Below are 23,662 nucleotides of genomic sequence, written 5' to 3'. Positions count from 1 at the left end.
CAAGATAAAAAAAAGGCACTGGGAATGACTATCCTTGTGTGGAATTTATCTTTCACAGTCGCACTTCTATCCTAGATGACATTAACCTCAATCAAAATAAAGCAGTAGGAAAAGACAAAAAGGATTCCTCAACGGTGCACTTGCCTTTATAGAAGAAAATGATTGTAAAAGCAGAGCGATGTCTGGGACTGGCAATCTGACTGGCAGCAAAGATGTTCTGAGGACGGTGCATGCGTATTTCTCTTTTATGTCCTACATCAGATAGTAGCCTTTGTCAGACATACCACACATGCTACTGCAGTAAAAGAATTTGATATACTGGCCGACATCGGGTCACCTTGGCAGGCAACTCCCTCATGCAAAGAATACTGCAACAGATGAATAGAAGAACATACATCCCCCTCCAAGAAAAAGATAGGGCATCCACCTTCCAAACCAGAGGACCTGGGACTCTGGCACAAAATAGAGGAAGTTTTAGAGGGGAGGCAAACAGATCTACTTGAGAAATACCTCCCTGGTAGAAAATGTCCAGAAACATATCCCTGTGAAGCATCTATTGATGGGATTAAGTCAAGGACCTTCTCAGAGTGCCTGCCACATAATTCTGACAGGAGGAGATATATACTGTCTGAAGAGTGACATGATACTGAACTGAAACTCCCAAGCCATGAGAGCTAGCCTGCAAAGATGACAAGATTTTGTCCTCTCCCCTGTTTACATACCATAGGACTGTGGTGTTGTCTGTAAACAGCTTGCCAGGACCTGGAATGAAGAGAGGATGAAAAGCTTGAATGGCCAGCAGAAGCGTTCTCATCTCTTTGATGTTGATGTGCTTCTTTCTTTTGGAAGGTGACCAGACACCCTGTACCTTCATGGAGTTGAAAGCTGCTCTTCAACCTACATCTAAAATGCCTGAACATCTCTTGAGAGGAAAGAGGAAGATGCAAAGGGAGACCTGGGTTCAGGGTCACCTGCTGAATTCGCCATTGTAGTTTCCTCTTCAGACAAGAAAGATGATGAACCAAAGCCTCTAGGGGGATGTGCATGCTGCATCCAAACTGTTTTCAGGAACCACTGAAACTTCCTTATGTGAAGTTTGGCCAGAGGTAGCACTGGAATGGTGGATGCCATGAACACCAGAACCCTGAGAAACTCTGTGGCTGTGACAGAGGGTAGAGAGAGAAGAGTTTGAAAGAAAGAAATGAAAGACATAGCCTTTGGAAGAGGGAGAAGCACCAGCATAAGATCTGTCTGTATCCTGCACTCCAGGAAAACATGATCCTGAGAAGGGGTGAGGGACGATTTTGTTAAATTTATGGTGAATCCCAGGCTTTACAGAAGGGAAATGGTAAAGTGTTGGTTCTGCAGCAAGATGTCTGACGAAGATGCCTGAATTAGAAGGTTGTCTAAGTAAGGGAAAACTTGTATGGTTTGAAGCCTGCAGAAACCAATTACAGGTGCTAGGCAACTGGTGAATACCCTTGGGGCAAGCAGAAAGGGCAAAGCAGAGAATTGAAAATGCAAGGAACAAACAGAGAAACAAACATTTCCTGTAAACGGATGAATAGGAATGAGAATGTAGTCATTCTTGATATCCAGTAATGCCATAAAAGCATGAGGAAGAATGAGAGGAACTAAAGTCTGAAGGGACAGCATGCAGAAAGAAGGAACCTTCAAAAAGGTGTTAAGGTGTGAGAGGTCCAGAATTGGTTTCCAGGGACCATCCTTTCTAGGTACTAGAAACATTCTGGAATAAATCCCTCTTCCTCTGTAGGTGGGTGGAACCTCCTGCATTGTTCTTTGATTCAACGAGTTCTGAAAGACCTCTGGAAATAAATGCAGTTTTTCCCAAGGAGGCTGAGGAATGCCCATGAAGGGAGGAAGATATTTTCAGACCATGAAATAACCGTTTTGAATAATGGAAAGAACCCGTGTGTCCTGAGTAAGGTTTCCCCAAAGCTGGAAGAGACACAAAGACAAAAGGAAGGATGAGTAAAGGTGTGGCCAGAGTGGTAGTAACAGATTACCTAGCTTGTCACAAGAGAGCTGCTTCTGGGCAGGAACACAATGAAGTCTTTGGTGGAAGAGGCCTCCTACCACCCTTTTTAGTCTTAGATGGAAGAGCATGAACCTCTTTTCACAAAAAAGTAGTCGGTGGGATAATTTCTGTGAAACTTAGGTACAGGTGAGACAAAAATGTGTTTCAAATCCTGTAGCTCCTTACCTTTCTTCTGCAAAGACTTAAATCAGCAGCAGAAGAACTAAACAAAGCTTTATCAGCAAGAGAAGCATCCAGTAACTTAGCTTTAATATCATCTGGCAGTGGTTGAAGTCTTAACCAGGAATACCTACTCAAAACAGAATCTGATGCAGCTGGCCTAGAAGTTGTTTCTGTTACATCATAACTACACTTAACTGAAGAAGAGAAGAGGCTCCTAATAAGGACAAGACATTAGCTTTTTCCTTCTGAATCAGGAAGATCATAAATAAATTGAGTGGCCTGTGAAAGAAGAGCTAAAGCATATCTGATCATGTGTGTCTGATAACAAATAGGACAGAAAGCTAGTGTAGAAGTCAGAATGGAGAAGTGAAGTAGATGGCAATAATCTGGAAGGTTTATCCAAAGTCACAGAGACCACAGCAGGGTCGCAGATGGACAGCTAAAAAGTAACCTGCTATCCTCTGGCACCTCTTAAAAGTGGTCTGGCTTCTTAGGGGCCAGGGGCTGAGAATCTGGAGTTTCTGACGCTGAAATGAAAGGATCCAATAAGGCAAAAACTGGAGGAACAGCAGAAGGAGAAAGGGACTCTATTTGCAATAGGTCATAGTATCTATTTCCAAAATGAGGGAGTTTTTCAAATGGGGATAGTTCCCAGGTTAGTGATGTGCAGAAGAGTTTCCCCAAAATTAATCTCTTCTATAGGATAGGTTTCCCTAAAATTAATATCTACTATGGGAGAATCAGTACCATTAGACTCCTCTTCTGGAGAAGCATACTCCAGAGAAGAAGGAATCTGGGTAGAGTAGGCGAAGGATTCATCATCTAAAGAAAATTAATTCTCAGAATAATCTTGTTCCATAATTCTCTTTTGTGGTGAAGATGTTCAAGGCAGAATGGGAACAGGACACCAGATGGAGACTTAAGGGCCATAAAGGCATTAAATAACCTTGGGTAAAACTCTGCCACTTTGTGGATTTCTGGGAAAAGTGGAATGCTTGGTCTTTTGCTTCTTTTTAATGTGCACATCTGCCTTATGAAAAGTGGAAGGGCTGAACTTTGGCCTACACTCCACAATGGTAGTCGGGACTTCCTCCCCAATTAGTATTTGATGGATCCCCCTAGGACCTTCTGAAATCATGAGTCTCGGTTCCCCCTGAACACCCATAGTGGATACCAGCAGACCCTCAGAGGACGTGCCTGTTGTCGATTCCATAGCAACCTCTGAACCGGTTTTATCCAAAGAACAAATGGATCTTCGGACCTTCATCAGCCAAGAGACACATCTGATATAGAAGGCCCAGCTGAAGTGCCAGACCAAGGGTGTTTGACCTTACTCCTCCATAGTGTCTTTCACTAAGCATTTAAGACATTGGTTTTTTAGCTAAATAGCTAGCGAAGACCGGCACGAAGGCCTGGCATATGGAACAAGTTTTATGGTTGTGGGTAAGCCCTAAGCAAAATAAGCACTGGTCGTGGCTATCTTTATATGGAATCTGTCTCCTACACATTTGCCTTTCTTGGATGACATGAAAAAAACCTCACAACCACAGTAGTAATTGAGAAAAAAAATCTGAACTTATCTGAAATGGCCTGATACAGTAGCAAACAACTTGGACTAATCGAAGATAGATGGCATCTGGACTGGCATCTGCAAACTTTCTGTAAGCAAAGGAAAATTGAGAAGACCGGCACGAAGGCCTGGCATATGGAACAAGTTTTATGGTTGTGGGTAAGCCCTAAGCAAAATAAGCACTGGTCGTGACTATCTTTATATGGAATCTGTCTCCTATACATTTGCCTTTCTTGGATGACATGAAAAAAACCTCACAACCACAGTAGTAATTGAGAAAAAAAATCTGAACTTATCTGAAATGGCCTGATACAGTAGCAAACAACTTGGACTAATCGAAGATAGATGGCATCTGGACTGGCATCTGCAAACTTTCTGTAAGCAAAGGAAAATTGAGAAGAAACCCAGAGATCACAAGGATTGGAATACCACCTAATGAGGGAGTACAGAAGCTGGAAAATCTAGAGCCAAACTCAGTATAGAACTAACTGCCAGTCTCATGCCTGACACCTATAGGTTGATGTCAGTGATGGTACCAAAGAATTATTTTTCAAAATCAAGAAAATACCAGCATCAAGTACCTTTTTAAACTACCACAAACAGAAATTAAATCATTTGATTTCACTACTTCACTCCCAGAAGCTCCTGTTGAGCGAATGAGGTGGGTAAGGACAAGGAACATTAAACGGCCTTAGCACCGTGAAGCCTCTACTCCAGCACACACTTAGGGAATGGTCACTCAGACTGACAGGCCTGATTCTCCTATTTGATGTCTGCCACTATAAGATACCTGATGAAGGGCTCAATATTTTATTTTTTTAGCCTTTTTGGAAGGAGAACCTTTGTGTTTTTTTCTTCTTTATTAGATTTTTCTTTATCTAAACATTTAGTTTTTCTAACGCACTTTGCCACAAGAGGCAGAAACAATGGGAGTAAGATGTAATAATTTTTTGCACTCTGAAAAAGACTGTAAAAGCTACTGACTTCCCTAGTTAAAGCCTTGCTATTAAAGTCCCACAGCATTCACAATTATCTACACTATGATCTTCTTATAAACAAAAGCAAGCAAGGAAACACTCCATCCTTGGAAGGAAAATGATGCACACAAGATAACAGTAATTTTCTTTTTGGATATCACTTAAAACAGACCTCCACCACAAAAGTAAGACTGCCTGACTTATGAAAAAATATGAAACAGGACAATGACTACCACTATCAATGTTCATTTATATTTTGAATTCCTGCAGCAATGACATTAACAAGCAAGCAATAATACCCAACAAGTAAATAATACCTGCCTAGGGATGTTATTTACATAGTAGCACACAACCTGTTGGACATTACTGCACTCAGAATAGGCTGTCTGTAAAATTGTTGTGGTTTACTTACGTTTTATTAATGTATTATTTTTTCACATTTATTTTTTTTATGTAAAATAGTTCCTCGCGTTTCAAATTTGCTGTAGTATCTGTAAATGGTCTTGGTCGAAGTATTTTACAAATATAACATTTTCAAAAAATTTCCAGATATTTACTTCATTTTTTGGTCCCTTATTCCTAAAATGTGTGGTTTGTTGGGGGACTGAATTCACTAAATAATGACATGTTTCAGACCATTTCCTTCTGAAAATGCATGTTAACACAAATCCTGTTATTCAAGCAACTTTCTAATTTTATAAGAGCAATAATCTGTTCCTATTCTTGAGCCTTTGTTTGCCCTTTAGTTTAGGCTTTATTCAGGTTTCTTGAGCTAAGAGGTTGCGAGGTATGCAAACCTCAACTGCTGCTGCCACTTTTCAATTGATCTCACGTTCTCTCACACTTGCACACAACACTTTGGCTTCATACACACAAATGCACATACACTCACAATACACATGCACACACTTTTCTTTCTTTGTTTCTTTTAATTTTACACTCGGTAAACATCAAAAGTGCTGCTTAGTGAGTGCAAAACAATGGCTAGATCAATCTAACCTCTCACTTTAATGCACTCATACACACACACACACTTTTCAGTTTTTTTTTTTATTTTACACTCACTAAACAGCAAAAGCATTGCTTAGTGAGTGTAAAACAATGGCAGCCGTTATCACCATTACAGTCCGAGCTCCACAGCAGCTTAATATATTGTTGTGAAGTAGAGGACCATTTTGTCAGTGGGCATTACCTCTACAATAACACCCTGCTGAAGAACATTCATTCTACAATCAGAATAGCAATGTACAGGTCGCCCATTCTTTAATGAACATTAAGGAATATAAATCAAGACCTTTGAAATTCGAGTGACGACATAGTAAAACAACCTCTAGGTTTGACACTAGCAAGCAGCAAGATAAAAATAGTGACACAGTGAGGAGTCACTCATTTCTTTAGTGAAACAACCAGAATACAACACTGCACGCAGAGAAGAAAGGCAAAAAAATCAGATGCTGGGTACCAATACGAGTGGAAGAGATCCTGTAAGGGATTTGCTACAAGACTTTTACATGATGTAAGATTTTAACTATCCACTGATATAATAAAAAATCACATTAACACAGTTATTATAGTATTAGCAATTAAGTGCTAAAAATAATAAATATAAATAATAAATATAAAACAAAGAAATAGCATAATGAAGATAAGAAGATTTAAAAAGTATTCCTCTGTCAAAATGTGATACCTGTAATCCTTACCTGTCCGATCATAGGACTCATGACACGTGCGTGCAATCTCAGCAGCTAGTTCCATGTGGTGACCAGTTTTATCACTGTCAGCACCATCTGCACCCAGTGCATACATCCCACCAGCAAAACATGTCAAGTGGCCCATTTTGTGTTCAAGAAGCCCACCCTTCCACTCTGCAATATATGTTAAGCCTCCATTAGACTTCCTGATCAAATGGCTTTCAATAGCCTGCAAAACAAGAAAAAAAAAAGTTTTTCGGGTTGTACTTCGGTTTTCCGCTACTACAGCACTTTTAGCATTTCTGAAAACACAATTTGCTAGTGAAAATTGGAGCTACATCTTACATAGTTTTGTTTTTTCTGTTTAGTAATATTGAATCATAATCATAAATTTCTTTATTTAATATTTAATAAGCACAAAAACTTTAATGGAAAAACAGATCAGCAATCATTTCTTAACTGCTGAATGATGGCTTGCCCTGGAACTGCACTTCAACAATGGTGTTTAAAGACCTATGACAGATAAAACAGACAGCTCAATGTCTAGCTTTACTACGCAGCGCAATTAATATCATACAGGCAGGGATATGAAAAACATATTGAGGAAGAAAAGCACCCATAATCTTTGTGTTATGCAACATTTTGAACAAACTAAAAAAATGTATGGCCTTAACTTCTACTAGTCAACTTCCCCACAATTTTCAATTTTACTGTCCATGCAGCTTTTTTTTAACCACTACTGCTGCAGTCTGGTTCCAGTTTAAATCGATGTAAAGCACTGACAAATGACCGTTTTACACTGAATTAAAGTAGATGAGGTCAGTCCTTTTGAGTCGCCTCTTTTATAAATAAAGGGAAGTAAGGTACTGCTTGTCCTTAAAAGACAACTATACCCTAAAAGCAACATTCCCTGTCCTCAGAGTGAATTTCCATCCGTAGAGAATGATCCCCAAATTTCACATATTAAAAGAAACACAACTGAGCAGTTTCTGCCATCCTACAGTATTTCAGTTATGCTCTACTTTCTCAGGGAACACTTTGCAGAGGCTGAATAAATCACACTTTCAATAGGAATTAATCTATTTTGCTAGTGCATCACAATACCAATCACATTCGGAAGTATTTTGTTAAGAAAAACCGCGAGCTACACATCCACTAAGGTCACAAAGCTATTTAGGCTCAGAATTCACAACTCTTCGATTCTGTACTGTCATTAAAAGCTACATTCACTCCTTTTCCTGTGGATGTAAACCTGTTAAGCCTTTTATAGTCAGAAGACAAATAAACAATCACAGAGCACAAATTCACCAATTCGTTAAGCTTTGCAAGCTAAGAAATAACACTCTGGCTGACTCAGGGAAGGAAGACAAACTGGAACTCACAAAATATCACTATTTTTTTTAAAAAAGGCCGTTATTTCTTTATCTTATTAACTACCTTTCACAAATGTTTAACATATTTACGGAACATATAAGAAAGAATCACTACAAAAAAGCGACTGATATTTTTACTTCTGGTTCTCAGACCTGACAGTATTTCTCACTACTTCAATTCTAAGTAAAAGGAAACTGTTCTGCCAATGCATGGCAGAACATTGGATTTTCATTAGCTGTGTCCACACAGTGTATTATGGGCAAGTAGCAGCTTCCCACAAAAACAAGATCGGGTCAGTATGTCTGCCACAAGAGGGAGGCTAGGAAAAAATTAAATGTAATTAGTAATGACTTGGTATATAGGAGTGATGGCAAGTTTGCATTGTGTAGAAGCTCATGGCAATATAAATATATTTCAGTTTTGCCCATAGTGGTCCTTTAACAGCTTTAGCTAATCAGCTGACAGGATGCTTCTTTGTTGTGAAGTTTCCTTCCAATTAAACAATCGGCACAGGAGGCTTTTCACAAAACCTTAACTAAGTACAGAAAACATTAACCTGAAACAGGCATGGTCAGGAAATAATGATTCTGAGTGGAAAGATAAACATTAAAAGAGCTAAAAGATAGAAACATTCCACTGTTTTTACAGTTATTCTGCAGAATGAAGTATATGTGGAAAGCACAAGTTTTAGTGATAGAACATGCATGCTTTGTGCCACTTTGCTACTTACTTCTATTTATTTTATTAATCCTGAAGATGTTATTGTTTTTGTTTGAGCCTCCTGTGTTCAAGTTCCCATCTTTTTGACAGTTCTAGTATCGAGACTAATTATTTTACACTTGTTTACCGGGAAAGTCCGACTGGACACAAATCCTTTTTCAGCGGAGGCCCAGGGAGAAATGCTCCACATATTACAAAGACAAGATTTGACATAGTACAACTTTGTAGTTCCAGAAGTGACATTTACATTTTCATATAACAAGAAGTTATTTATGATACAAAAATTAAGTGATAACACAAGATAAAGAAAAACAGATAAGTGTACACTGATTATAGGAAGACACCATTAAGCAGTCTGGTTACAGAATATCTATTCAGAGATATTAAACATACAGCAAAGGATTAAGTGTGGAAGGAAGATTAGGATATGAAGTATGATGAAAGAGGCTATTTAAGCTGAAAAAAATCAGGTCAACTACCTGATAGTATTGGAGGGAAGGTTATTATGAGTGAGCAGACGTAAGATGGAGGTAATCTATCCTGGTGAGTTACAACTGCAGGTCCAATTTAATTGCAAGTGTGCTTTTAGGCATTTTTTGAACTGGGTGAAGGTAGTGATGGCTATTAAACTTGTGGGCAGAGTGTTCCATTTTTTGGCTATATAGTTTGAATAGGGAGAAGCTCCTGCAGAGTTGTTGGCTATAGTGACTTGCAGAAGATGTTTGTTATTGGAACGTAGAACCCTAGTACTGGAGTAAGGTTGTATTAGGTTTTGTAATGATGGGGTTTTCTTGGGGTATTTTTTGGTTAGTATAAGTTGGTTATAAAGTAGAAGTTGAGGAAGTTCTAGCCAGTTGATTTTTTTTAGTGCTGAGCAGTGGTGACTGAGATGTGAGCTATTAGAGGCGAACTTTGCTATTTTGCTACAACAAACTTATGTCTGACTTTTTGGGGTTGGTGAGGCTAGGGGAGCATTATACGAGTATGGACAGGAGGTGTGTTTGTGCTGTTTTGGGTTTAGTGCTGTTTGTGAGGAATTGTTTGGTCCTGTATAGTCCCCCCTAATTTTTTGTGAACTTTCTTAAGAGTGAGTGAAATTTGAGTGTCAAACCTCATGTTGTGGTCCATCTCAACTCCAAGAAGTTTGATGTGAGTGACAGGAAGGATAGTAGTGTTATTGTTATATGTGACAGTAAATGTGGGTGTATGAGTGGTGTATTTTTTCAAGACAACAGAAAGTACAGTTGTGTAAGTAAAATTGCCATAACAACAGATTTTCGCATGATCACTAATGCAGAAGTCTTACCTATACAGGTTATATCCTGACAAAGGATATGCCAGCTGAATTGCTTCCAAAGCTTCAGGGTACTGTCCATGTACCCAAACTGTCAGGCAGCTTGAGTTGAGCTGACTGAATGATAAGTTTGGGTGCAAAGCACTTCAGAGCTTTCCTGACAACAGAGGGAGGCTGAGCTTTGTAAGCACAAAGCTAGAAACAAAATGTCCACACCCTGGCATAAAAAGCACACCATCAAACAAGGGGAATGGAGGGAGGGAGCAGCTACTGCAGCAGTGATCATCTGAACATCTACTGCTATGGTAAGTTGACTTCTACAACTATATTAAGTTTATCATATTGATCACTGCTGCAGTAGCCTTAGCTATATGGCTATATTACTTACCTATGCCAAGTACATTTGAGAAGTGGAAGGGGAACAGTCCAGGAGGCCCTAGAGAATGGTCCTAGCAAAGCCTGATCTGGACCTAGAAAAGCAATCAAGCTTATAGTGCTTTGTAAAAGTATGTACAGAGGACCAAATAGCAGCTTCTAGAATCCAGCCCTTTCTAAAAAGTCACAGATGAAGCGAAGGCCCTGATAGAGTAGGCCTTAACCCTGCCTGCAATAGTTTTGTTACGATTATAGCAAAAGGCAACATCCTTAGACAACCATTTGGAAAATAGTCCGTTTTGACACAGGTTGTCCCTTCTTACCTTCAAAAGGAATTAACAACTGATCCAAATATCTGACAGTTTTAGTTCTCTCAGGATAGTACCAGAGTTGTCTGAGAATATCCAAGGTATGGCGTTATTCCTTTCTTTCTAATTTTAGGTTCATGGAAGAAAACAGGGAGATGGATAGCTTAGCTTAAAAGTAAACTGTGATGCCATTTTAGGCATAAAAGAAGGATCACTTCTCAAAGAAATCATGTCCCTGTGGAAGATGAGATGGGGCTGACTCACCACAAGAGCTTGCGACTCAGACAGAGGTCACATCAATCAGTAAAACTGTTTTCCATGTTAAGAACCTCAAGTCATCTAGGTTAGCTGGTTAAAATGAAGCAAGTGTTTAGCTTCTCTAATATAAACTTGAGATCCCAAGGAAAGGTCACTCGTTTGCTTGGAAGCCTCTTTTACAAAACCCCTTTCAAAAATATTCTGCTACAAGATTGTTTTGAAAAGGGAGGTTCCAGGAGCAGACATGCTGGAATGGCTGATGAATGAACCTTGCCAGAGTAATAAAAAAGGCCATAGGACAGCAAGTCACACAAATATTACAAACTCACAGAACTAACCCTGAATGGATGCTGGCTACTGTTGGCACTAACTATAAACCTTTCCATTTGCTAGCATACGACTTTCTAATAGCAGGCTTTCTTGCCTCCATTAGTACCTGCTGAAGGTAGTCAGTAAACTGTTACCTAAAAGGAATTAAGACTTGTCATCCAGGCAGACATCTGAAATTGAATGATGTCAGGATGCATCAAACACCCCTGTTCTTGAGCGAGTAGATCCAATTTGTGAAGAAGCTTGTAATTGCCCCTGGTTATTTCCAAAAGAAGGAAGAATCACTGTTGCCTGAGCCAGAAGGGAGACACCACAATGGTCCTGGGGGAGTGGGATTCCTTCTGAATCTTCAGGAGTAGCCTGGATATTCATGGGAAGGGTGAAAAGCATACAGGAACATTTCTGTCCAAGGAAAAGAAAAGACATCAGTCTTCTAGTCCTTTTTGCACTAAGTCCTGGAACAGAATATTGCCAGTTGATTGTTCAGAGAGGAAACAAAAAGGTCTACTTCAGGAACTCCCCACAGATGGATCAAATCTTGGAAAACCCGATCTAATTTCCATTCATGAGGATCTGCCATGGTCATGCTCAGCTTGTCAGCCACACAATTTTGCTTGGATGGAATGCAGGAGTCCTTCAAAGTGGGAATGAGCTGTGAAGCTGTGTCCCAAGCTGAAATGGTCAGTTTGCAAAGGAGACATGACTTGGTTCTCCCTTTTTTGTAGATGTACCACATTACTGTGGTATTGTCTGTAACCACTTGAAGAGGTCCTGGGGACCAAAAATGGTTCAGAGAGTGCTGAGTGCCTTGATCAGGGCAAGCACCTCCTTGATATTTATATGCTTGTGTCCATCCTTGGTGTCCCACATCTCCTGCACTTTTATCCATCCTGAAAAGTACAGGTGTGTACACTTACTATAAATGTAGATGTTAGAGTGTATTCACTGTTGCAGTCATTACATTTGGGTAATCTGCTGGCAGGTTGCCCTCAGTCGGCCTGATTAAAGTCTTGGGTCCTGCGTCAGTTGCTGTCCCTTTTTCCATGACGTCAGGGGTATAAAACATGCAGCCAATGCCATTTTCATCAGTTTTTCTTACCCCAGATGTCAGGTGCCCCCCCAAATGGGGAGCAAAATATATATATGCATGTAATTTAGAACACAAAAATATATACCTCCAAATAAAAGCAAATACACCAAAAAGGCTTTTGAGCATAGTAAAAGAAAGAAGAGGTATAATATGAGAAAAATAGGGGGCTGGCGGGTGGGTAACCAGGACAACAGTGAATACACTCCAACATCTACATTTATGGTAAGTGTACAAAACTGTACTATGTTCTTCTTGTTTCACTGTTGCAGTCATTACATTTGGGTAGAATCCCAAAGCTATGGTTGGGGGGATGGAATTGTATAGCATTAGGAGCAGCTATAAGGCCCTGCAGGACAGCAGTGGCAAAGCCTGCTCTGGATTTAGAGAAGAGAGGTAAATAGTAATGTTTGGTGAACGTATGCATTGAGCTCCAGGTAGCAGCTTCTAGAATGTCTCTGGTAGGAACCCCGCTGAGAAAGGCTGCAGAAGTAGATGCAGCCCTGGTGGAATGGGATCTGATCCCCTTGGGGAAAGGTTTACCATGATGCATGTAGCAGAAAAGAATGCAATAGCTTATACATTTTGAAATAGTCTGCTTTGAAATAGCCTTTCCCTCTGCCCCTGCAGCAAATGCCACCAATAGTTGTTCAGATTTTCTTAGATATTTTGTCCTGTTTAAACAGAATCTTAGTTGTCTGTGTACATCTAATGAATGCAGAATCCCCTCCCCCTTGTTCCGTGGATTTGGGAAAAAAATTGGCAGATGAATGGTCTGACTTAAGAGCCACACTAGACACCACTTTAGGCATAAAGGATGGATTGGTCCTGAGCGCCACCCTGTCTGGGTAGAAGATAATAAAAGGCTCCACTGCCATTCTCAAATCCTTCTAGCTGAAGTGACTGCTAAAAGAAAAGCTGTCTTCCAAGAGAGAAATTTTATGTCTGCAGTAGCAGCGGACTCAAAAGGAGGTAGGGTGAGCTTTTCCAACAGAAAATTGAGGTCCCATGCAGGAGTTGGTGCTCTCCTGGGAGGTCTTAAATTTATGGACCCTCTGAGATACTGCTTTAGCAGTGGATGAGAAAAGAGGGGAGGTTCTGTGTTGTAATGAGCTGAAATGGCAGAGGCATGGATTTTTATGGAAGAGAAAGATAGGCCCTTGTGAAGCATCTCAGTTAAATATTGCAGAATCTGAGGGATATTGGGCATTGCTGTGCTTATTCCTTGTGCCTGGTTCCAGGCACAAAATCTTTTCCATTTATCAGCATAAGATTTTCTAGTACCAAGCCTTCTAGCCTCCAAAATGCTGAGAGATGTAACTGGTGAAATTAGTTGATTAGCCATGCTGCAAGATTCAGAGTTTGGAGCAGAGTGTACAGAATTTGACAGTTCTGCTGAGACAGTAAATAAGGTGTCTGAGGCAGGTACCACGGAGGAAGGTGTGACATATTGCGTAGGAGTGGGTACCAGTGATGGCGAGGCCAGTCTGGAGCAATCAGAATCATTTTTGTTTTTTCCTGTCTGACTTTTAGTAAGACCTTGGAGAGCAGAGGCAGAGGGGGAAAGGCATAGACTGATAGGTTTTTCCAGCTGAAGGATAGAGCATCCACTTTCCAAGCTTTTTTGTGATGGATTCTTGTGCAGAATTTGTCCAACTGATAGTTTTGGGGTGAGGCAAAAAGATCTATGTCTGGGCTCCCCCATTTGCGTGTCAACATGCTGAAAATTTGTGGATCCAGTTTCCATTTGTGTGGGTCCATAAGATTTCTGCTTAGTTAGTCTGCCAGAGTATTTTGCTTTCCTGGCAGGAATTGAGCTTGTAGATATATTTGGTAAGTCAAGGCTGTGTTCCACAAAGCCATGGCTAGTCTGCAAAGGGGGTAGGAATGAGTACCCCCCCCTGCTTGTTTATGTACCACGACTGTGGTGTTGCCCATCTTTATCATTGATTAAGAAAGTCCTTGAAGGCTGTAAGAGCATTCTGCACAGCTAGCATCTCTTTCTGGTTGATATGTAGGTGCATTTGATTTGGGCTCCATTCGCCCTGAATGCATCTCCATGCCAGATGCACCCCCCCCCCCAAGCATAATCTGATGAGTCTGTAGTCAGGGTTTAGTTGGCAGGGGGTGGAATGAATGACAGTCCCTTGTTTTGGTGACAGGCCACTGCCCACCATAGGAACTCTTGCTGCAGGCAAGGAATGATAGGAATCATTGTTTCCAGGCTGTAATAATGTTGACTCCATAAGCTTTTTAGGTACCATTAAAGTTTCCTCATATGCAGTCTTGCATATGGAATTAGTAGAATGCAGGAAGCCATGAACCCCAAAGCCTGCAAAATTTGTCTTGCAGATAGCTGGGTTTTTGTGGCCACTTGTTTGAAGTAAGTCATCAATTGAATTTGTTTTCCTGGCATGAGGCAAGTCATCTGGGCAGTTTTATTCAAGCTTGCACCCAGGAATGTAATTATTTGAGAGGGTACCAAGTTGTGATTTCTTTTCGTTTACGGTGTACCCTAGACAAGTTAGAAGCCTTTTTATAAACGCCAGATGCTGTAGAAGAGTGTCCTTGTTTCTTTGTCTGCAAAATGCAATTACTGGTGCCAGGCACTTTGTGAAGACCCTGGGCGCAGTAGATAAGCCAAAAGGCAGTGCAGAGAACTGGTAATGCAAATAGCCTCCTTTGAAGCGGAGGTATCTTCTGCAAGATTCCCTGATTGGGATATGCAGGTAAGCCTCTTTTAGGTCTAGAGTTACCAACCAGGCATCCTTGCCTAGCATAGGCAATAACTGTTGCAGAGTCAGCATCTTGAATTTTGGAAAGTCCAGGAATGTATTTAGAATGGATAAGTCCAGAATTGGACGCCATGATTTGTCTTTTCTGGGTACCAGGAAAAGTCTGGAATAAAAACCTTGTCCCTTTTCTGGTACTGGTTGAATAGCCCTCATATTCATGAGGGACATAACTTGTTTCTGGGCCTCTGCCCACTGATTTGGAGGCAGATCTGGCCATCAATTTGGGATTGGCAAATGCGTGGAAATGAGATCTGTATTCCTGGGATACTATATTTAAAATCCACTTGTCCTGGGTAATTAGATGCCAATTTTGTGCATGAAATGCTAGTTTTCCCCCCACTGGGGCTGCCAAAAGATAAGTGTTGGTGATGGCAGAGGAATGTCATTGAGACTGTTTACCATAGGGAGGTGCCTTGCTACTTCCAGATTTGGAAGTGGAGGCACCCCATTGTTTTGTTGTATAAGTTCCTTGTGACTGAAACCTGGAGTGTCTGGGTTTGACCTCAGCGGGTCTGGTGGGTACTGGAAAGGACCAGTTCTTAGTAGGCCAGTGCCTACTGAACCTGGGCGGCTGCACTTGTAGGAAATCTTTTACAGTTTGCATAGATTTGGCTTTATCTTCCATCTTTTTCAAAACTTCTTCTGCCTTATTACCAAATAGACTGTCCTGCTGTAAAGGAGCATCCAACAATTTTGCTTTAACATGATCAGGCAGATTTTGCTCCTTGAGCCAAGCATGCCTTCTTATCACAGATACAGTTACTGCGGCCCTGCAAGAGGCCTCCAAGGAATCAAAACCACATTGCAAAGTATGCTTTCCAACTTGTTCAGCTGAATGCAATAAATCCTGTAACTCTATTTTCCACACAGTCAGAAATCAACATCATTTTCTGTTTAAGTAAGCCCATGACATGCTGCTGATATTTAAGCATATGAAATTGACAGTTTAAAGCCCTGATTACCAAGGTTGCAGACGTGTAAACCTTCTTACCCCATCTATCCAGTGCCCTGGAGTCTCTATCAGAAGAGGTAGGATTTTTAGCAGTAGAGGCCTTAACGCCCTTGGGACCCTGAGAAATGGTTTCAGGGTCATCAGTAGGGTTTTTAAAAAGGAATTTGTGGGAGTCAGGAACCCTGTAATATCTGTCTGGCTTACTAGGAACCGAAGGCAGGGAATCAGGAGCCATGCTGGATTCTGAAAAAAAACAATCAACAGTGTCTAGAACAGGAGGTATAGCCAAAGGCCTATGCTGAGGAAGAAGGAAATCCCTAAGCCTCTTTTTAGATTCTGAGAAATCCTATTCCTGCCCCTTTGAAATTTTGTGGAGTCAGGAAAGGACCAATTTTTGGCAGGCCAGTTCCTGCTAAACCTTGGGGGTTGAACCTGCAAGAAATCTTTAACCGTTTGAACAGATTTTGCCTTTTCTTCCATTTTCTTCATAACCTGCTGGGCAGGTGTACCAAACAAACTTGTCTTATCCATAGGAGCATCTAGCAACTTAGCTTTAACATGATCCGGTAAAGCTTGCTCCTTTAGCCATGCATGCCTTCTTATCACTGTGCCAGTCATGGCTGATCTAAATGAAGCCTCCAGTGCATCATAGCCACATTTTAAGGAATGGTTGCTAACCTGTTGTATGTTATTTACCATTTCTAATACATATTTCTTATCAAGAGATTCATCAGTGGTTAGTTTTTAGTTAACTGATCAAGCATAAACTCTTGGTATTGTATCATGTGAAACTGACAGTTTAAAGCTCTAGCTGAGAGAGTAGCTGAAGTGTAGACCTTTTACCCCATCTGTCTAATGACCTTGCTTCCCTTTCAGAAGGAATAGGGTTTTTAGCTATGGTCGCGGCTACTGCCTTGGGACCCTGGGATATAGTTTCGGGGTCTGCAAGTGGGGCCTTGTAAAGGTGGTGATGAGTATCTGGCACCCTGTAAAATCTGTCTGGTTTGGCAGGGGCTGGGGGTAAAGAATCTGGAGCGGAGCAGACATCATTGAAAGCATCATCCACCACAGAGAGAACAGGAGGTATAGCTAAGGGCCTGTGCTGTGGGAGGTGCAGAAAGGTCCTAAGTCTTTTTCTGGAGTCTGAAAAATCCTGTTGCTGCCATTGGAACTGCTCTCGCATGGCATGTAAGGTTTCCCCAAAGGAGAATTCTTCTGGTGGGGAAGCAGCTGGAATGGATTCTTCAGCATCAGAATCTTAAATTGGAGAAAGGAGCCTCTGGCTGGTCAGTTATGTCTGATTCGTCAGCAGAATCATCAGAGGACACTGGCTCAGGGGGCTCTGCCCTAGGTCTCTTCTCTGGGGGCTGAGAGGCCCTGTCTGGGTGAGATTGAGATCCTCTAATTAATGAAATTAAATCTTCTGCCAAAGTAAGCATTTGAGAACTAGAAGAGGGCCTGGTTGTGGGGGGTTTAACAGGCACTGTCTTGGTAGTCTTGGCTGCTTTAGCCCTGGCGAAGGCCTTAATGGACATGGCTGCTGGAGGCCTAGCAGCACCACGTGCTGGGGTAGAGACATCCAAGGGAATGGTGTCTGATAAGTCAGTGGCAACCACCGTAGTGGATAAAATTTCTGAGGCCGATTCAAGAGTGGTAGCAGGGGCCTCAGTTGTAGAGATAGGTTCAGCTGTACTTAGATCAGTTTTCTCGGTTTCAGCCGAAACCGAGACACTCGCGGTTTGCTTAACCATGGTTTCGGCCGAAACCGCGGACCGCGAGTGTCGGTCTTTATCTTTGCGTTTTGGCAGATTGGGTAGTCGGAGGATCCGGCGGCATAATGTACGCAAAATCAGAACCGAAAACTGTTCTGCAAACTCCGACCGACGCCTAAGCGTTCGTCGGTTGAAAGAAGCACAGGCCGAACAGGCTGCTACGTCGTGGGCTGGGCCTAAACAAGGCAGACAATAAGAGTGGAAATCTTTATGAGGTATTTGTTTCCCACAGGTTAAACAATTATTAACTTTTTCTGACATCGGCTGAGGCAAGAAAGAGTCCCCAACGGGTACTTAGCTTTAGAAGTCTTGTAGTATTCGTAGAAGTAATCTCTGGATCCGACCGACCGGCACTTGCGAACAGCTTCTGCTTGGGCGCCACGGCAAGAAAGACTGAGGAAAATGGCGTCGGCTGATGCTTTTATACCCGAAGACCAACAGAGATGACGTCGGGTGAAGTGCGACATCAGCCGAAGCCGGACCCGGACTTTGGAATCCAGCCGACTGAAGGGCTGCCTGACGACAGGACAACCCAGTTGTTATGACTGCAGATGCATCCATGAAGGACATCTTCACAGAATACACTTTTCAGTAGTACAGGATCCACAATTCAGCAACGGTTTCATTAGCAAGAAGAAAAAAGAAAACACGACACCCGATGAAAATTTTAGCGCTTTCTTCCTTTAATATCCAAGGACTTCTTCAGAAATATTCAAAAATAAACAGGTAGAATGTCAGATATATACGCAGTGCAAGTATAATAAAACAATAAAACCAATTGTAAAACCCCCATAACAAGAGCATGAATGCAAACAACCAATAGGGAGCCAATAAGTACAGTCAAATAAGCATGCAGGCAGTAACCAATCCAGTATAATGCTGGTAATTATCAAGTAGCAGAACAGTAAAAAGTTTTTCACATACTCCTAATACAAAATATATTCTTAACCATTCCTAAAATAAAAAAGCAATAGTAATTACTGAAACAAACAGTACCAATGCAAAGGAAAACGTAAGCATAAACACATGGAGAAAGTAGTTCGGGTCTCCGAAGAAGGCAACCGGGTTAAAAACTATGTAAAGTACAAGATTCATCAATCAACCAATGGGCAAGAAGCTTCAGGGCAAAGGAAGCAATGAAATCAATAAATTCAGGAGCCTATCAGCATCAGGACAAGCGAAGAAGAACCAGTAAGATAAGAGATACGTGTCGCTGCTGCACCACCGTGCCAGCAAAGTAGCAAAACTGTAACGTCCGCTGAAACCAACAGTACTGGGAAAACCTTCAAAAGGGGCACCACTGACATAGGGATAACAAAAAAAGACCAAGCACAAGGAGGCAAGAATAGGACGGATCCATCAAACGGCTGACAAAAAGAAACAGCTAAAACACCCACCACCAAGGAACGCAACGTCAACACCACATCAAACAAACCAGCCACCAATCAACTAACAAAACCGTGCTGGAGAACAGCAAATCAAACCCGAGAAAACAAAGTAAAACACCAATCACCCCGCAGTCCTACAATCCAACAGAAACCGGGCGAAGTACGAGAGGCATCCATTATCTCTCAACCCTACAAATACTCTCTGCCGTAACTGTCAAAGAAAGGAGCAAAAAACCAAAAAGACTACAAAACACACACAAAAAAGCGACTAAAAAGCACACACACTTTCTAATAAACCCTCAGTAAAAAGGAACGCAACTCCGGACCCGTATCCAAGAGCCGCGGAACTGCAAAAAGTGCAGAGGAAGTCAGTAACCAAAAGAAACCAAAAGAAGAGCGGCCAAAGGCAGAAACAACACTGTACAACCACACCGACACAATAATTACAGGCCTCGGAATTCTACTACCCCTCCCACGTCCAACTCTGCTATTTACAGTAATATCTCCTCCCCGGAGACTTCTGATTTCTCTAACACAACTGAAGTGATTAATAATTTGAATAATTCCACTCCGGTTTTTTTAGCCGAAGGGCATCAGAACATGAATCAGATGCTGCCGACGCCTTCAGGGGGAGGGTGGAGAGGCAGAGGTGCACCTCGAGGATCTTACAGAGGGAGGGGGAGAGGTTTTCAGAGATTCCTGAATCTGGGCAGACCGATGGCAACCAGGAGCAGTGCCAGGAACTGACGTCTGTAACTGCTTTGCCTGAGTTAAGTGGATATTCTTTGGAGTCAGCTGTTTTTAACTTGACTAACAGGTCTTTTACACCACACCATTTCTCGGTGCTAAGCAAAGGGTTTACTTTTATTCCAGCGCAACGAGCCCAGACAGCGGATGTCCTACTTGATTTACATTTGTTTGTAAGGAAATTAAACCTTAAATGCTACTTTGCTAATAACGCGGATAATACTAATGTGGAGTCTACATCTGGATCTGATAATCTTTCTGTGACTACTAGTTCTACGCCTTCGGATGTTGATTTATACCCCCAGTTTCACAGAAAGAGTTGCTTTAATCCTTTATTGGATAACACTCTGCAAGTTTTCCTTAATGTCTGTGAGACGGACTTAAGGAATTTGTTGTCTCGAAGCTCTGCCTCTAAATGGTTTAATTTTACAACTGAGGAGTACTTAGCATTACAAGGTCTGAAGAAGGACAAATCGTTACGCATCATGAAGGCGGATAAGGGCACTGGCATTGTATTAATGGAGCAAGTTCATTACATACAAAAGATTAACATGGAATTGTCTAACCCTGAATTTTACAAGAAAGTGTCGATTGATTTTGTCTATGAACAGTTTGCTAAAATAGATGCTTTGCTTAACACACTGGAAAGTGATCAATGCATTTCTCTAGAGGTTTTACAAGCTTTGCAGGTTCCTAACCCTTCCTTGGGGAAGTGCTTCGGCATCCCTAAAATGCATAAAGATGCTTCCAATCCTCCTTTCCGTTTAATCATTTCGAATAAACGGACGAAAACGGAAAGGATTTCTGACTTCATTGACAGTATCTTGAACCCTATAGTGCAAAATACTCCCTTTTATATAAGGGATTCTTGGGGTTTCCTGAATACTTTATTTCTTGCAGAACTGGACACTCGTTCTTGCTGTTTTGTTACATTAGATGTGGTATCCCTTTATACAAATATCCCGCATGTGGAAGGGAAACAAATGGTTTTAGACTATTTGAGGAAATATGCTAATATGCACCAGTCTACCCTTTTCCTGCTTAATGCTTTAATTGACATTGTTTTGAGCAATAATTTTTTCCACTTTGATGATAAGCTGTATCAACAAGTTAAGGGGGTAGCCATGGGTACGAAGATGGCTCCTGCCTATGCTAACCTTGTTTTGGCCATGTGGGAAAGGGAAACTTTAGTGCATCTACCGGGATTTCAGTATACTAAGTTGTATCACCGTTACATCGACGATATCTTTTTTGCGTGGTATGGATCAGCTGAACAACTTGAATTATTTCTACAAGATATTAATGACAGTATTGGGTTCTTGAAATTTGTGACTTCTGACTGTGGGTCTTCAGTGTCTTTTTTGGACACCACTGTTGCAATTAATCCAGTTTCCAGCTCTCTACAATCCAATATTTTCAGAAAAGACTCTTTTAGAAATAACTATTTAGACTTTACAAGTCAACATCCCTTTTATATGAAAAGGAATGTTTTACGTGGTCAGTTTATTCGTTTATCGCGCATAATAAGTGAAGATGATTTATTTGAAAAAGAATCTGCTTTTTTATGCCAGCTTTTCATACAGAAACATTACCCGGTTAATTTGGTGCTGAGCATTGCTAATGAAGTTAAAAGGAAGAGATATACTAACTTCCAGCCTATTCTTAAATTTGGTTTCTCCCCGGCCAAACAGCAGCCCACCACTACCTCCACTGCCTCTTCTACTGACAGACTACTCAGTTTTCCTTTGCCTATTAGCAGGGACATGGCAGCGATTAGACATGTTATCTCGAATAACTGGAACATTGTACGGTCAGGGAACAACTTCACGGAACTATTTGGTTCTTCTCCCTTGTTCTCGTACAAACGTACTAAGACACTACGCATGTCCTTTGAGAATAGAGACTCTTTATTTTTGATAAAAAATGTTGCTAATAATGCTGATGCCTGGGATGTTTTGCTGTGGAACATGTGTTTGTTGTCAATTTATATATACAGGAACGGACTTCACTTTCCCTCATAATGGTTTTAAAATTGTTTTTACACAACATTTTGATTGCCACTCTATGAATGTGGTGTATGCGGCACTGTGTGATACCTGCCAAGCTTTTTATATAGGTAAGACTTGCCGTAGACTTTCAGATCGTGTGAAGGAGCATTCCAGGGCTATCCGCACGGCGGATTCTTACAATGCCCTGGCCAGGCATGCCATTAAATGTCGCTCTTTTACTAAATTTCAATTTATTGTGTTGGAACAAGTGGCTGTCTTCTTTGGAGACGCTGACACGCTGCTTGAAGTTAAGGAGTTGAAATGGCAGCTGAGTTTAGCTGCAGATGTGACGCCAGGACTTAATGAAAGCATTAATTTAAAATGTGCATTACGCTGGTTTGCTTAAGTTTCCCTTGCTGAGTTTTATTTTATTTTACAGAGTCTTACATGCCTGATCTAATTATTAGTTTCTTGTCTTTACATACTAATTATTCTTCTTTTGGACTGTTTCGTTCTTTACTGTGCTTTTGTTTCTGCCTTCGACTGCTCTACTTCTTTTAGTGCTATTTCGTGGCTATTGGATGCTCTTGTGGGTTTCCTGTCTTCTATTGGTGTTGTTGAATTGAGAGGTGATTGGTGCTTTATTTAGTTCCTTGTGGAATTACTGATTTTTATTGGTGTTGTTTTATTGAGAGGTGATTGGTGCTTTATTTAGTTCTTTTTGGGTTTACTGATTTCTATTGGGTTTGTAGGATTGAGTGGTGATTGGTGTTACTTTGTTTGCTCCACTTTGACTCGCTGAGTTTTTCTCTTTTCTCTTTTCCTATCGCTCTTCTTCACGGGTTACTGTTGGTAGATTGGTGACGGGTTTCCTGATATGAGTCAGGATTTGGGTGCCTTTATAGTGTAGTGTGTGTTTTTTAGCCTTTATTTGTGGTTTCCTCAGGTGCATAGTCTGCGTTGGGTTGTTTGTTGTTCACTATTCGGAGTTTTATTATTTCTTTTTGTACAGTGTTGTTTCTGCCTTTGGCCGCTCTTCTTTTGGTTTCTTTTGGTTACTGACTTCCTCTGCACTTTTTGCAGTTCCGCGGCTCTTGGATACGGGTCCGGAGTTGCGTTCCTTTTTACTGAGGGTTTATTAGAAAGTGTGTGTGCTTTTTAGTCGCTTTTTTGTGTGTGTTTTGTAGTCTTTTTGGTTTTTTGCTCCTTTCTTTGACAGTTACGGCAGAGAGTATTTGTAGGGTTGAGAGATAATGGATGCCTCTCGTACTTCGCCCTGTGTCTATTGGATTGTAGGATTGAGGGGTGATTGGTGTTTTACTTTGTTTTCTCGGGTTTGATTTGCTGTTCTCCAGCACGGTTTTGTTAGTTGATTGGTGGCTGGTTTGTTTGATGTGGTGTTGACGCTATGCTCCTTGGTGGTGGGTTTTTTAGCTGTTTCTTTTTAACAGCTTTTTGATGGGTCCTTCCTATTCTTGCCTCCTTGTGCTTGGTCTTTTTTTGTTATCGCTATGTCAGTGGTGCCCCTTTTGAAGGTTTTCCCAGTACTGTTGGTCTCAGCGGACGTTATTCCTTTTGGAGTTTGGTTACTTTGTTGTCACGGTGATGCAGCAGCGATTCGTATCTCTTGTCTTACTGGTTCTTCATCGCTTGTCTTGATGCTGATAGGCTCTTGAATTTCACAGTTTCATTGCTTCCTTTGCCCTGAAGCTTCTTGCCCATTGGTAGATTGACGGGTCTTGTACTTTACATAGAATTTTTGAGACGCCCCGTTTAGCTACGTATACTTTTAGTAACTATGCGAATACTTAACGT

The 23,662-nt window shown here is 41.2% G+C and overlaps 1 protein-coding gene across 1 annotated transcript in view; it reads right to left on the bottom strand.

Annotated features, from left to right (window-relative positions):
- The window catches only part of MAN1A1 (mannosidase alpha class 1A member 1), an 884,250-nt gene that overhangs the window by 183,298 nt on the left and 677,290 nt on the right, over positions 1–23,662 (bottom strand). The window contains exon 11 of the mRNA XM_044074409.1: positions 6,469–6,741. Within this exon, the coding sequence (XP_043930344.1) occupies positions 6,469–6,741 (273 nt within the window). The remainder of the gene's footprint in view (positions 1–6,468; positions 6,742–23,662) is intronic.

This window comes from Protopterus annectens, chromosome 1.part1, assembly GCF_019279795.1.
Source record: "Protopterus annectens isolate FY-2018-M chromosome 1.part1, PAN1.0, whole genome shotgun sequence".
NCBI lineage: Eukaryota > Metazoa > Chordata > Ceratodontiformes > Protopteridae > Protopterus > Protopterus annectens.
The sequence above is the reverse complement of the archived record's forward strand: the minus strand, read 5'-3'. Positions and strand labels throughout refer to the sequence as shown.